This window comes from Odocoileus virginianus, unplaced genomic scaffold (assembly GCF_023699985.2).
Source record: "Odocoileus virginianus isolate 20LAN1187 ecotype Illinois unplaced genomic scaffold, Ovbor_1.2 Unplaced_Scaffold_17, whole genome shotgun sequence".
Taxonomy (NCBI): Eukaryota; Metazoa; Chordata; class Mammalia; order Artiodactyla; family Cervidae; genus Odocoileus; species Odocoileus virginianus.
Window position 1 is genome coordinate 743,796 of NW_027224279.1, and position 13,583 is coordinate 757,378.

The 13,583-nt window shown below is 48.6% G+C and overlaps 1 protein-coding gene across 1 annotated transcript in view; it reads right to left on the bottom strand.

Annotated features, from left to right (window-relative positions):
• Positions 1-1,494: 1,494 nt before the first annotated feature.
• The window catches only part of EGFR (epidermal growth factor receptor), a 209,749-nt gene continuing 197,660 nt past the window's right edge, over positions 1,495-13,583 (bottom strand). The window contains exons 23-28 of the mRNA XM_070462898.1: positions 13,191-13,337; positions 11,730-11,827; positions 9,570-9,737; positions 9,163-9,210; positions 8,315-8,417; positions 1,495-7,639 (exon numbers count right to left, since the gene is read on the bottom strand). Coding sequence (XP_070318999.1) covers positions 7,278-7,639; positions 8,315-8,417; positions 9,163-9,210; positions 9,570-9,737; positions 11,730-11,827; positions 13,191-13,337 — 926 coding nt within the window. The 3' untranslated portion in view covers positions 1,495-7,277. The remainder of the gene's footprint in view (positions 7,640-8,314; positions 8,418-9,162; positions 9,211-9,569; positions 9,738-11,729; positions 11,828-13,190; positions 13,338-13,583) is intronic.

The following is a 13,583-nucleotide window of genomic DNA, read 5'->3' on the forward strand; positions in this document are numbered from 1 at the left end:
AGGAGCCGGGATCCGGGCCGCAGAAGGCCCTGCCCACGGCCTGAGCTGGGGAGAGCCACACAACAGCAGGCTACTCATGCTTTTCAGACTCTCCTAAAGTTGGCAAAGCTTTTCTCTCGCCAGAGAGCTGTGATTACTTTTACAAGATTGCTGGCCCAAAGGCAAAATCTCTTCAAGCTGAAACCCTGTCTGCACTGAGCTTCAGCCACAGATCAGGGGGCGGGAGGATGGAGACTGAGGGGCTGGTGTACTTGTTCTCAGGCGGGGGTGTCAGCCTCTGGATGAAAGCCATGGCCTTCCCCTGGGGGTGACATTTCAGGTTCCAGGTAGCCAGGCCCCAAAACATGGTCCCTGTCCCTCAGCTGCCTGACCTTCCTTCCATGGCTCAGCCCTGATGGAAGGCTGTGATGCTGAGAGGCTCATGCCATCCAGGGTGCTGTGTGTGAGGGGGGTGGGGGCTCGGGGAGGCCAGAAGCCTGAGGAGGTCTGGGGGGGTGGGTGTCCCACAGGGACACAGAAAGGTCCCTGCATCCGCTTATTCTTCCAGAACCTACTTATCCTGAAGTCCTGCTCCCACCTGTATGACAGTCGCCCTCAACCTGTGTTTGTAAGTGATAATGGACTTCTGCATGAACCATGTTAAACAAAGCCGCAAGTTTTCTGGAAATGATGGGTATCACCCCAAGCATCAGGGAGACTGTGACACAAGAGGTGGCCCCTGGAGAGGGAGGGCGGGCTCCAGGTGCTGGGCAGCCAGCGGCAATCTCCCCACCCATGCCCGCCTCCCACCTGTGCACCCCATTCTCCCCGCAACCCCTCTTAAGGGCAGCTCAAACGAGAAACCTCTTGATTCCCTTGGCTGTTCAAGGATTTCATCTCAACACAACTTCCCTCAGCACTAGTCATTTCTTGATGGGCTCAGAAGGGCTCCCCCACAGGCCCGGAGTGGGGGCGGGGTGGGGGCAGGTCTTCCCCATGGGGGAGCACCGTTGGGGAAGAGTTAGAGCAGCTGGGCCTGAGGCCCTGCACATGTGGTTGTGGTTTGTTAATGCCTCAGACTTCCCGTGTTTATGATTGAGCAGAACCACAACTTGCTATAGAATCATCATCAAGGAATTCCCTCTTGGCTCTGGAAGGAGAAGAGACTACGCAGGGAATTCAGGAAGGTTTGCCCTGCATTGCAAGGTGCTGGGACGGTCAATTCAGGCTAGGGAACCCTCCACTAACTGAAGTGCACCAGGCCCTACGGTGTGGATGGGGGAGTGGGGAGCCTGTGGGCAGAGGGCACATGGTCTAACTCTCCATAATTTCTCCTCAAATTTGCAGTTTTGAAACTAAAACTGCTCTAAAAATAAAGTTTATTAATTAACTTTAAAAAGTTGTCAGGAAAGGACATCTACAGTAGGTCAGATATGATTAATAACTATTATCAACACTGCATTGTTAACAAGAATACAATGTTTTTATAAGATACTTATGAGTAAAGAACACGAATAGTATACATCTAGTTTTTTAATACTCCATATACAATCAACATGTTTTGATCAACAGTGTAAACCATATAAAAGAGAATCTTGCTTTCCATTTGTACAAATATTGATTTCATCACAGAAAAACATTATAATGTTAAAATGTACCATATATTAGAGGCTATACAGCTATTGCTTACTTGTTTAAAAATGAAATTACTGCTGCCTGAGGCTACTTGATTACATCATCACCTCTAATATATCATCAGATCCACAGTACGTCTTCCTTTCCAAAATTTCAAATCATACAGAGAGATTACTTTGTAGCCAAATTAAGTCAAAAGGATTTCTTTAAGAAAAAAATAAGTAAATGCACCTAAAAATGTACAGTTTTATCTACCAGGTGATATAGTAGGGATTCTTAGTACTTCTGCTGGCAATTCAGACAGGAATTTGTAACCTCAGAGGGCATACTGTACTTGTGGAAGAGAAAATAATACTAGTTATTGCTTCAGTTTTTGTCCTATATACATACAGGATATATGTATATTCCTTCCTCCCTGGGCAGTGATGGCTGCGCAGTGGCTGGAGGCAGGGCAGCCAGATGGTTGACAAGTAACAAGGATGCTTGCTATCCGTCTACCTTTGACAGAGGACATGGAAGAAGGGGTCTGTTTTACATTTCTTTTTCATCAGTGGATTAGGCCCTCTCCCCATCCATTCAGGGTCCTGACCCGCAGCGACGGATGCAGGGGTCTTCATGCTTAGAGTTCGCCCAGTGCTGACATTCCTACACTTGGATCATCTATCTGCAAGTCCATACACCTGTGGTGAATGCCTAGGCTGGTGGTTTTCAGCTTTGGCTGTACATCAGAATGATTTTAGGAGCTTTACAAAGTATAAATCCTGGGTTTCACTGGCCTGAGGCACTGTTGGGCCTCAAGATTTTCAAAAGCTCCCCTTCCCCCACCACCATGATGTCATTATGCAGCCTGAGATAAAAACCCCATCGCTAGGATGGCTATGCTTAGTTTGGAAGACTGCTGGTGGTGGTCATCAAACATGCTAAACATTAGGGCTCTGCGGGTATTTCTGGTCTGTCTTGTAAATGTGTATCAATTGTAAACACAAAAATGATCTATATCAGTCAGATTGGTACACATAAACCAAGAGAGCTCTGTTATTGTTTTTCTTACATTTGCAAAGTCCCATCGGCAGATGAGTGGTGCACAGCATGAAGCTGATACTGTCTATTAGTTGTAATAGACAGTGGTTCTTTCCCACTGAATTGCCCCAGAGTCAAATGAACCTGATTCAGACAAAGAAACTAAATGTAATTTCATCCTTTTCTCATTTTATAAATATAAAAATGACTCTCCTCTTCATCAGGACAACAACGTAGGCCAGTTCTGCAATGACATTGTGCCTTTTTACGAGAGAGACTTTTCTCTTGCTTCAGTTAAATCCCTTTAAACAACAATTATAACTGTTAATGTTAAAATTGTTTAAACAACAATCTCGGTTTGAAATTTTGATTTTCTTGCAGTCTTTCTGAAGTAAACTATTTCCTTTAGTAGAAAAATGAGTTTTCCTAAAAATATACCTTACAAAGCTCAGTGCTCTAAAAAGTTACAAAAATAGACTTACATTTAAAAATCCTGTTGGAATGTCTTTTATAGCACAAAAATGTGTGCCCCTGATGTGGCTGATATGACTAGAGGCAAGAGACTCTATTCAGTAATGTTTTACAGCCTCAGCAAGGAAAACAAAGATCATTACGTTGCAATAATGTGCTTGTCACCAAGTAATAAATGCAGAACAGACATTAAGGGCAACTTCAAGAACCATCACTGAGGTGAACAGCTCGCTCCCTGTAGCAGGAGATGGGATTTTTAAACCAACTTCTTAGAAAAGAAACTGTCCAGGGCTTTCTCAAGGCTCAGATTTGGGGTATCTGCCACTTTTGAGGTGAGTTAGCTGCTGGTGACAAGGAATTAGGGGCTTTGGAATGGCCAGCAGCAGCCGAGGCTCCAGGCACACCAGTCATTCTGGTGCTGCCTCGGGAACCTCTTCCACACACATCGTCTGATTCTGCCCTGATGGGGGGCACAGTGTTGATGCATAAGCTAGTACAAGGGAAGGTGACCTGAGATGAGGGTTTCCACTCTGGGTGTCCATTAGAACCACACGGGGAGCCCCTGGAATTAGATTAAACTGGTCCTTTCGAGCTTACAGTCAGTCCTGATGGGCGGTGCAGGTGAGTAGGGTGAGCCACTACGGCCCGACAGCCCGTCCTGCAGCCCCAGACCTTGCCTAGCGCGCCACGAGAGGGAGGCCGTCAGCCCAGGCCCGAGTCTCCCTGAAGGCCATTTTCTTTACACAGCTGTTGCCCAAACTTTGGTGCCCATCAGAATCACCAGGGGAGTTCTGAGAAGCGCCCGGCCCAGGCTGCAGCTGAGACAAATTCAGAGTCTTTTTGGTTGGGACCCAGGAGACACCCAAGGGCAGTCAGCCTGAGAACCACTGCCTGTCTGCTTCAGCCCTTCATGGTTCATGCATCTCCTGCAGTTTTGACAGGGGAAGGCTAAAGCTCAAAATTAAGAACTTTCAACAAACCTCTAAGCCTTGCCATCAACTGGAGTGTACTCTGCACCCTCCACTGTGCTCCTAGTTGTAAATCAGTTGACAACCTGAACTCTGGGCAAAGTTAGAGTTTGGAAGATTCATCTCTATCTTGAGGTGACAGAACTATTTTTCATAGTGTGAGATAACAGGGCCTCCTTAAAGATTATGTGATAAGATGTACATACGGCCCACTGGACAGCTGACTCTAGAACAGCCCAGGTCGGGGCCCTGACCCTCTGAGCAGTGGACTCGCCTGTAACTGTACACAGTTGGCTCTCCGGAGCTTTTGGTTCTTTAATTGTGAATTCGGCTGACTGGTGCTCATGTGGCCTGTTGTGTCTGCTATTGAAGAAATCTGTGTCTAAGTGGACCCACACCGTTCAAACTCATGAGGTTCAAGGGTCAGCTATGAACAGCCTCTCACTCTTACCTTCCCTGACCTGTTTCTGAAGGCCTGGCTTGACTGGGCAGTGGGGAAATGCTCCAGGGACTGGCTGGGGAGGAAAACAGCAGACAGGCTCCCTGTGGGGCCTCAGGGCTTGGTGTCCATGAGCAGAAACCCAAGGGGTGAGGGTGAAGCTTTGAGCGGCCCCTCAGAGCCCCGAGGTGTGAGAGCTCCTCTCCTGACTGTCCAGGGGGCCCCGGAACCGGACTCAGGCTGTGCCCTCTTAGGCTCTCGAGAGTCTACAGACCCTGGGAACCTCCCTGGACAGACACAGTGAGAAAACTGGTGGAAACACAATGTTTAAGAAAATTTAGTGAGTAGATTTTATGCCAGGGCATTGAAATACAAAGAAGAAAAATCTTGAATAGTTCTCTCTACTTTATTATGTGACAGTAAAATGTTTCAAATTACAAAAATACTAAGCTCTTACTGCTGCAATTGACCAGGATGTTGTGGGGCTCCCTTATCATCTGTCTCCTGACAAACTAGTGACAGCAGAATGTGGGTCATCCTGTCTCTCAGCGCTGGATGCGAATCTGGCTAAAGCACTATGTTCTGAGGTGAATAAATAATGAGAGTGGTTTGCTGACAAGGACATAAAATTTCAGATTCTTAGAGACGTTGTTTAATCTTTTCACGAATCATTTTTAAACCCCCAGTGGGGGTGGACCGGAAGGGCACTTGGGGAACGTGCCAAGCCTAACGCCAGGCTTGAAGGGGTGGCGGCGGCGCCTGTGGAGCTGCCGAGGAGAGGCTTCTCTGGGGGACACTTTCAGGGCCGGGCTCTCTCTGCTGCACTTTCCAATCCTTGCTGGCTGACGCCCCAGAGGTCCTCCGACCCGACTCCATGCCCCTCCACCCCAGGCACCCTGTGCTGTCGCCGTGCTGGGCTGACCAGTCTGGCCTGGCATCTGTCATGTCATTTTCAGGCTAGTATTTGTGAGTCAATTTTTGTCGCTAAATTGTGAATTTTGTGGAATCAGGTATTATGATGTATTTTTTATCTTTAATACCTATGCCAGGCTGGTAAGGTGTTAAAGTGTGCAACATGATGGAACTGAATATAGTTTATATTTCTATTGAGACAAAATTAAATACTTTGATAGCAAAACTGCGGGGCCCTGATCCACCTGAGTCAGTAAATAATTTAAAAGCTAAAGGAAAATTGTGTGTGTGGGGGAAGTGGGGAGCTGAATAAAACCATGGACTGAAAATACTGTCTGAAACACTTCTTCCTGGCTGAGATGGATGCTGACTAAGAGTGTTTACAACACTGTCTCCAAAGAGCTATGTAACATTCAGGGTTTGGGGTGAGAAACACGGATCTGATAGGAAACCACAGATGAGAAAAAGCTTGTGTCCTAAGTAGAGGGTCCTCCAATTACGGGCAGCTATTTTAAGAGAGGGAATTGTTTTCTTCTGCCCACGCACCTGGAGATGTTATGAAGGCGTTATCATCAACTTCAAAGTCAAATTTCGTATTTACCTGATTTCCTTGTGACACATGATGCAGTCTCTATTCAACTGTGGAGAGTGCCACTGTGGTGAGGCACTCCTGCACGCCCCCGCGCCTGGACCCTGCAACTCACCAAGGGCAGGGAGGGATCTGAGCAGCCTCCCGGTGAGGAGCAAAGTGCCTTTTGAATAAAAAACCCTTGAAGTAAAATGATTATCTTCTAGGAGTAGCCCAAACAAATTTTTTGTGTGTGTGTGTGTGCGGGGGGAGCGTTGGGGGAGCTAAGAGAGTTTCAAGAGCAGCATCACATATGCAGTCTTCAGACAGACACATGTCCCCCGACCTCCAAAGACTTGATATATTTCCTCTAAGACTCGAATTTGGGGGATTTGTTCCTTTCTTGTGCTGTCATTCCATCTCAATTAAAGGCAATGGTCTGAATGCCAATGAATCACATATACGCTGACCGTGGTTACCGTTTTGCTGTATTGGGAAAACATACTGGGTTTCAAAACTATGGAATGGAAAAATAAACAAGTCTAATACTTATAATTAGAAAACACTGGTCACCCAAAGGAGAGAGGAGTACCGTGGAGACATCTATATAAAAGAAAGTCTGAGGAAGAATTCTCCTCCCTCTGTTTCTTCCTTGCTCAGGAAGAGTTCAAAGTGGCTTATTGTCTTGTACCTGCCTTGATCTGATATAGTACCAATGTGGCCTGCTGAGGACCCAGAGGACTGGCTGGTTATTCAACTGTCTTGCAATGGAGGAGTCTCCAAGCAGAGCCGATGGAATCAAGTGCTGGCTGGAAGGCTGGCCCATGCATCTCAGTCACAGTTGGGCCTGGGTCAACTCAGTACCACAGGTGCTATGAGCAAAGCTTTTTCCTTATTAGAAAAGCTCATTAAGAGTAAAATCAGTGTCAATGAAAAAACCCCAGATGTTCCTAAGCAATAAAACTCCTTACACATATTTAGTATTTTTCAAATATACCTCACTGGAAGGTGAACTTCTGCCCAAACGGACAACATTGTTTCTGGATGCCTTCTGTGGAAGCCTCACAGCTTGAAGACAAAGGAAAGTCCCTGCAACTTTGCAAAGCGCATCTGAGTCGGGGGCACTTCTTGGTTGAAAGGTGGGCTGATCAGGGCAAATATGGACAAACCAGTCCATGGGTCCAAGAGTTAATGTCGGCATGGTGGTCAGGACTCACCAGCTGCCATAGCTTGGTCCTGGGGGCTGAAGGGGCTGGAAGTTTATGGCTGATGTTGTCCTCCATGGTCAGGCCCCAGTAAAGTCACTGCCTGCTGGTGCTGCCCGCAGGTATTCTGCATTTTCAGCTGCAGGCCCCTTAAAGATGCCATTCGACTTGGCTTCCTTGGGGAAGAAGGCCTGCTGGTAGTCAGGGTTGTCTAGGCTAATTTGGTAACTGCCCTTCTGAGCCCAGAGGGCAGGGCCGTCGAGCACACCACTGACATAGGCAGGGTGGGTAGTGTTGAGATACTCAGGGTTGTCCACGGCGTTGCTGCGTGAATTTTGGTACTGAGGGTCTCTGCCAGGAGCTGGATATAGAGGCTGATTGTGATAGACAGGGTTCTGGACAGAGCCTGCGGGTCTTTTGGGAACAGACTGGTTTACATATTCTGAAATTGAAAAGAAATCAAGTGTAATCAGCAAAGCATCGTCCCCAACAGGATTTCACAGCTCTTTCTGAACCCTGTGACTATTCTTCAATGTGGCACTGGGCGACAGAGGCCGGGAAGCCTGGGGAGAGGACTCTCTTGCTAAAATGCATTGTGTTCTTTTCGTACTGCTCAGAGCAACGAGCATGCTTTTCTTTTAAAAGTTTAAATAAAGTTTTCAGAGGACTGCTTCCCTTTAGATGTGTGTTTGTGCAGGATGGCTCTGTCTGGGGACAGAGCTTAGATTAAGTAAATACATGCTTCACAGGCCAGAAATGGAGCCAGGAGAGAGAACAGCGATCTATTCTGTCTCTCTCACACACACACACACACTCTCTCTCTCATATTTCTCACACACACACTCAATCTCTCAAGCGCTCACATATGTATACCTTTACTGTTGGCTTCAAATTCTAGAAAATCTGCAGACTCCTTCTCAAGACAACCTGGACATGCCTGGACCCCTCAGATACCCATGTGCATACTTGGTCGTTGTTATCGCCTGCCCTCTTTCTCCCTTCGTTTTGGTTACGCTCTCACCGTGGGCTTCACCTCTGAACCAGCTTGCAGGAAGCAGCTGGCCCCACCCCAGGCCTGAGGCCGTGGAACAGGACTGCCCCCTGCGAGAGGACTCACCGGGTGCTGGGAGGAAAGCGTCGTCCATGCTGTCCTCCGTGAGGGCACCAGTGGGGTCTGAGCTGTAGCGTTGCAGGAAGCTATCTTCCTTGAGAGGGTAGCTCTGTCGGGAGGAGATGAGGCAAGGTTAACTCCAGCCAGTGCTGCTCACTTCCACGGGGACAGAGGTCACCTGAGAGCTTGCTAAAACGCAGATTCTGATGCAGGAGATCCGGGGAGGACCAGAGATGCTGCACTTCTAACCACTTTGCCCACAGGTGGTGCCTCACTCCTGGCCCAGACCACAGGGCAAGTGGATGGCCTGGACCAGGGCTGTCCAGCAGGGCTCTTGGCAGTGACAGATGTGTTCTGTAATCTGCGCTCTTCCATACGGTAGCTCCTTACCACATGTGTGAGGAATGGAATTTTAAATTTTATTTAACTTTAATTAATTAAAATTTAAATTTAAGTAGCCACACATGGCTAGTGGCTTCTGCATTGGTAAGTGTGGGTCTAGTCAAGGCTTCACACATCAAGCATCAGCATCGCCTGGAAGGCGAGCTCACAGATGGCCAGACCCCTCCCAGCAGATCCTGCATCAGCAGGTTCGGGGTGGTGGCCCGACAATCTGCATTTCTAACAAACTGCCAAGTCCAAGAACTGCATGGTGCTGCTGGCCCATGAATCACATTTGCAATAGCTCTTTGAGAAATAATAGCTAATTGCTGGCCATAGAGTAGGGATCAAGGGAGGAAACAATACACAAAGGAAATCACAATTATTCAGGTTAAGGTGGGCACTTCTTATGTCTAATAGAGCTGGGGTACAGAGGTGTTATTTAATTCTGGTTTGTAGATGTTGATACCTACCCCGTTTCTATCAACGCAAGTCACAGTGGGAGTGTTGCTGGAGGCGCTCTGAAAAAAAATCACAGTATTTATGATGCAGGCGGACACTCAACCATCTCCACGGAGAGCAGGAAGGGGCCTCAGGGAGAAGGGACATTTAAAGGGGCTTGATTTCATTAATTTCATAATGCTTGACGCATTAGCATGAGAAAAACTAGGTTTAGTTCTGATTTAACTCTGTTCCTTAATGGACCAGAAAGATTATGACCCAGTTGTTGCAATGCAATAAAATAACTGATACACTGAATTGATTCATTCTGATTTTAGCTTCACCATCTGGTTAAGTTCCACAAGATGGGTATTATTTTCTCTAAAACTCAATCTGTTCTAACCAAGAGGCAGAGCTTGAGAAAGAGTGACTTTGGTACCAGGGAGCTGAGGAGGGGTGTCCGGGAGGTGGCGGGGCTGTGGAAGAAGCCCTGCTGGGGGATGAGGTACTCCTCAGCATCCACAACGTCCTCCATGTCCTCCTCATCCATCAGGGCGCGGTAAAAGTTGGAGTCCGTAGGGCTTGGCAAATGCATTCTCTCATCCCCCTGGCACAGAGATCGTGAGACCATTAGAAAGGCCAGAGAACTCTTGTCCCACTCCCTTGCTATCGAGGTGTGGTCTGTGGTCAGCAGGTTGCCTGTATATTTGCCAGTTTAGCTCTAATAACCCGCCCCCTTCCCCTGCTGGTTCTCCAAAATACACTTCCTCCTCCCTTCCCCCATCCCCCACCCCCTGCCTGAAATGAAACTCTGAAAATTCCCTGATGTCCCAAAGTCCTCAAAGGAAATGCAGACAGCTCAGGAGGTAAAAGGAGGTGCCGGAGGCACAGCCCTCACTGCGTGCTGTGCTATGTGCAGTAAAAAATGCACTTTTGTTCTTCGTCCCTGCTCCTGGCACAGAGCTCCTCAAAGTGAGTGTCACTCAATTATGTTCGACTCTTTGTGACCCCATGGACTGTAGCCTGGCAGGCTCCTCTGTCCATGGAATTCTCTAGGCAAGGATACTGGAGGTGGGTAGCCATTCACTTCTCCAGGGGATCTTCCCAACCCAGGGATGGGACCCAGGTCTTCCGCATTGCAGAGCTCCTAAACCCTTGGAATTTCCTCAGTGTCTCTTATGTTAATGAGGAGGTTTTTGGAAGCACTGAAAGATGGGGGCTGGTGCCCAATAGAGCCGCATGATTAGAATCCCATGTGAGCGTTAGAACTCTCAGTCCCGCCCCTGAGCTCCAGGGAGGGCAGAGGGCCTGGTCAAATCTACTGGGGGTCAATGATTTCATCTCGCCCATGTAATGAAGTCTCCATAGAAACCCGAAAGGATGAGCTCAGAGTCTTTCCTGGGTGGTGAGCGCGTGGAGGCCTGGGGAAGAGCAGTGCAGCAGAGATCATGGAAACCGTGCCCTTCCCCCTCCCCTCTGCCCTTCCCCTTCCCCTCTGCCCTTCCCACCTCCCCTGTGCCCTTCCCCCTCCCCTCTGCCCTTCCCCCTCCCCTCTACCCTTCCCCCCTCCCCTCTGCCCTTCCCCTTCCCCTGTGCCCTTCCCCCCTCCTCTCTGCCCTTCCCCTTCCCCTGTGCCCTTCCCCCCTCCCCTCTGCCCTTCCCCCTCCCCTCTGCCCTTCCCCCCTCCCCTCTGCCCTTCCCCCTCCCCTCTGCCCTTCCCCCCTCCCCTCTGCCCTTCCCCTTCCCCTGTGCCCTTCCCCCCTCCTCTCTGCCCTTCCCCCTCCCCTCTGCCCTTCCCCCCTCCCCTCTGCCCTTCCCCCTCCCCTCTGCCCTTCCCCCCTCCCCTCTGCCCTTCCCCCCTCCCCTCTGCATCTCTCCCATCTGGCTGATCCTGCACTACATCCATTTATAATCAACCAGCGTGCTAGTGAGTGGAATGTTTCCTTGAGTTCTGTGAGCTGCTCTAGCAAAAAAATGGAACCCAAGGAGAGGGGAGTGAGAACCTCCAGTCTTTAGCTGGTAGGTCAGAAGCACCTGGACTGGGGGCTGGCATCTGACATGGAGGAGTGTGGCCTCTGATGCTGTCCGCAGGTGGACAGTGTCAGACTGAGCCGAACTGCAGGACATGGCTGGTGCTGGAGAAGTGCTTGCCTGTGTGGGGTGTGGGGACCCTCCCCCCAAAACACACACATTCTGGAACTGCTTCAGGTGCTTTGCAATGCATTCTGCATTTATTATTTCACTGAATCTTTAAAACAGTTCCATGAGCTTGGTTTTGTTAACCTAAAGTGGAGAGTCAAGAATCTGAAGCCAGATTTGCCCCACACCAAAGCCCTGGTTCCCCAGAGACCGATATGAAGCTTTGGCTAAAGGGACCATGAAGACGAGGGGGTGCAAGTGTGCAGGGCTCACACAGTGGCAGACACTTGGGGGCCCCATGGTGAGCCTGACTTAGTCCACCTTGGCCTGTGCTTGCTCTAATGCCTGAGGGTTTCTGGTGTGGCCTGGGAGACAGGAAGCTGCGTCCCCGAGGTATTTCAGGGATGTGTGACCTCACTAGCAGGACCCTCCTGGGGAGGAGACGGGGAGTGGACTGTACCTGGATGACAAGGTAGCGCTGGGGGTCTCGGGCCATCTTGGAGAATTCAAGGATCAACTCACGGAACTTTGGGCGACTGTCTGCATCTATCATCCAGCCTGGGGAAGGGAGGAGGGAAGTCAGTTCAGTTAGAACCCTGAAAGAACTGATGAAGATGGCATCCCTGAAAGTGGTTATGGGGGGACTCTTTAAGACAAATAAATGAGGATGAAACCTAATCTTTGTCACAGGTTTTTCAGTCTTGGCAAGCAGGCACTGATTACTGTTTAAAGACCATGATGACCTCACATATTTGAGTCAGAATGGCAATGACATGCTCTGATTTCCTGCACCTCCCCTTCCAAGGGTCATTACAGTGTCATCATCTTGAGTGACCCAGCAGCCGTATGACAGGCTTCACTTTCTGGGTCTTGACTCTCTGTAAAGTCCTCACTTGACATTCAGCCTCATCCACATTCACTCAGCAGTCTAGTAAGTTGGAAACCAGATTGAGGGAAATTTAGGAACTTTCTTAAGAACCTCAGGGCTTGGGAATGCCATTCCCTTGCATTTCATTGTATCACACTCAGCAATCAGACATGCGTGTGAAGGATGCTCAATGCCTTTGCGTGGAGGATACTCCTGTTGACCAAGCCACTGCATCTGATGACACAATGATCCAGGTCTAGATTAAACATGCTGGAGGAACTAGAAATCCTCATGACCCTGAGAATTCATATTTATTTTCTATCAGCAGGTTGTCAAGCTATTTTAGGCCAGGCTGCTATGTGACCTCAGAGAAATCATGTGACCTCCCTGGATATCAGCTTCCTCAACCTAAAGCAGGGAAGTCACAATTGATTAACTCTGTGGTCTAAAGTTCAGAAAGGCTCAATACTGACAGGGATTTGGCTCTCTCACATTCCCTGGGCAGCTTTCTGCCTAAATTCTCATCATGCATGTAATATAACCCCCAGAGCCTACGGAACTTGGGATCCTGACAGCGTAGTAGTGTCACAATCAAGCCATACACTCTTACTTGGATTACAAGGTTTACCTCTTACACTGCAGAAGGCCTTACATAAACCCACTATCTGAAAGGTTTAAGTCAAAGCAGAAGTGTTGATTCTACTAATCTCATGTGGCTAGTCACTGTTAGGCATTTAAAAACAGTCTCTCTGGTAACAGGCTTCAAAATGTGGGGCAGGTTTTTCATTGAGCAACTTTGAGAGAAGAGTGTTGGTATAACAGCTTCTGGGGGATTTTGACTTTACTTGTTTGCTTAAAAACATCGGCTCACAATGCTCAGTGTGACATTAGCTCACAGTGCTCAGCGTAGCAGGTAAGTGCTTCTGGTACAGTGCCCTGAGAGGGGGTTGACGAATGTGCCTGCCTATAGGCTGTGACAGAGTGTCTGAGGGAGTCTAAGACCTGGGGATGTGGCTCAGGGCAGCCCAGCGACAGACCCAGCTGGCCACTCACACTTGACCATGATCATGTAGACGTCGATGGTGCAGATGGGTGGCTGCGGGAGGCGCTCTCCTTTCTCCAGGACAGTTGAGATCTCACTCGCAGGGATTCCATCGTAAGGCTTGGATCCAAAGGTCATCAACTCCCAAACAGTGACTCCTATGAGGAAGAAGCAGTTGCTTTATGAGTCAATAATAATCACAGCATCTTGTCTTTAGTCATCATTGTTGACATACTGTTTCCAATGTTTAAAAACCCCTGTGTCGGTGGCCTTGGGCAATTTACTCGATGCTGGAAGCCTCAGTTCATCGTCTGTCTCATAGAACGGTTGTGCGATCAAACAAGATAACACAACTTCAATGTTCAGATAATGCCAGGCAAACAGTAAATAGCCAATAAAGAGCA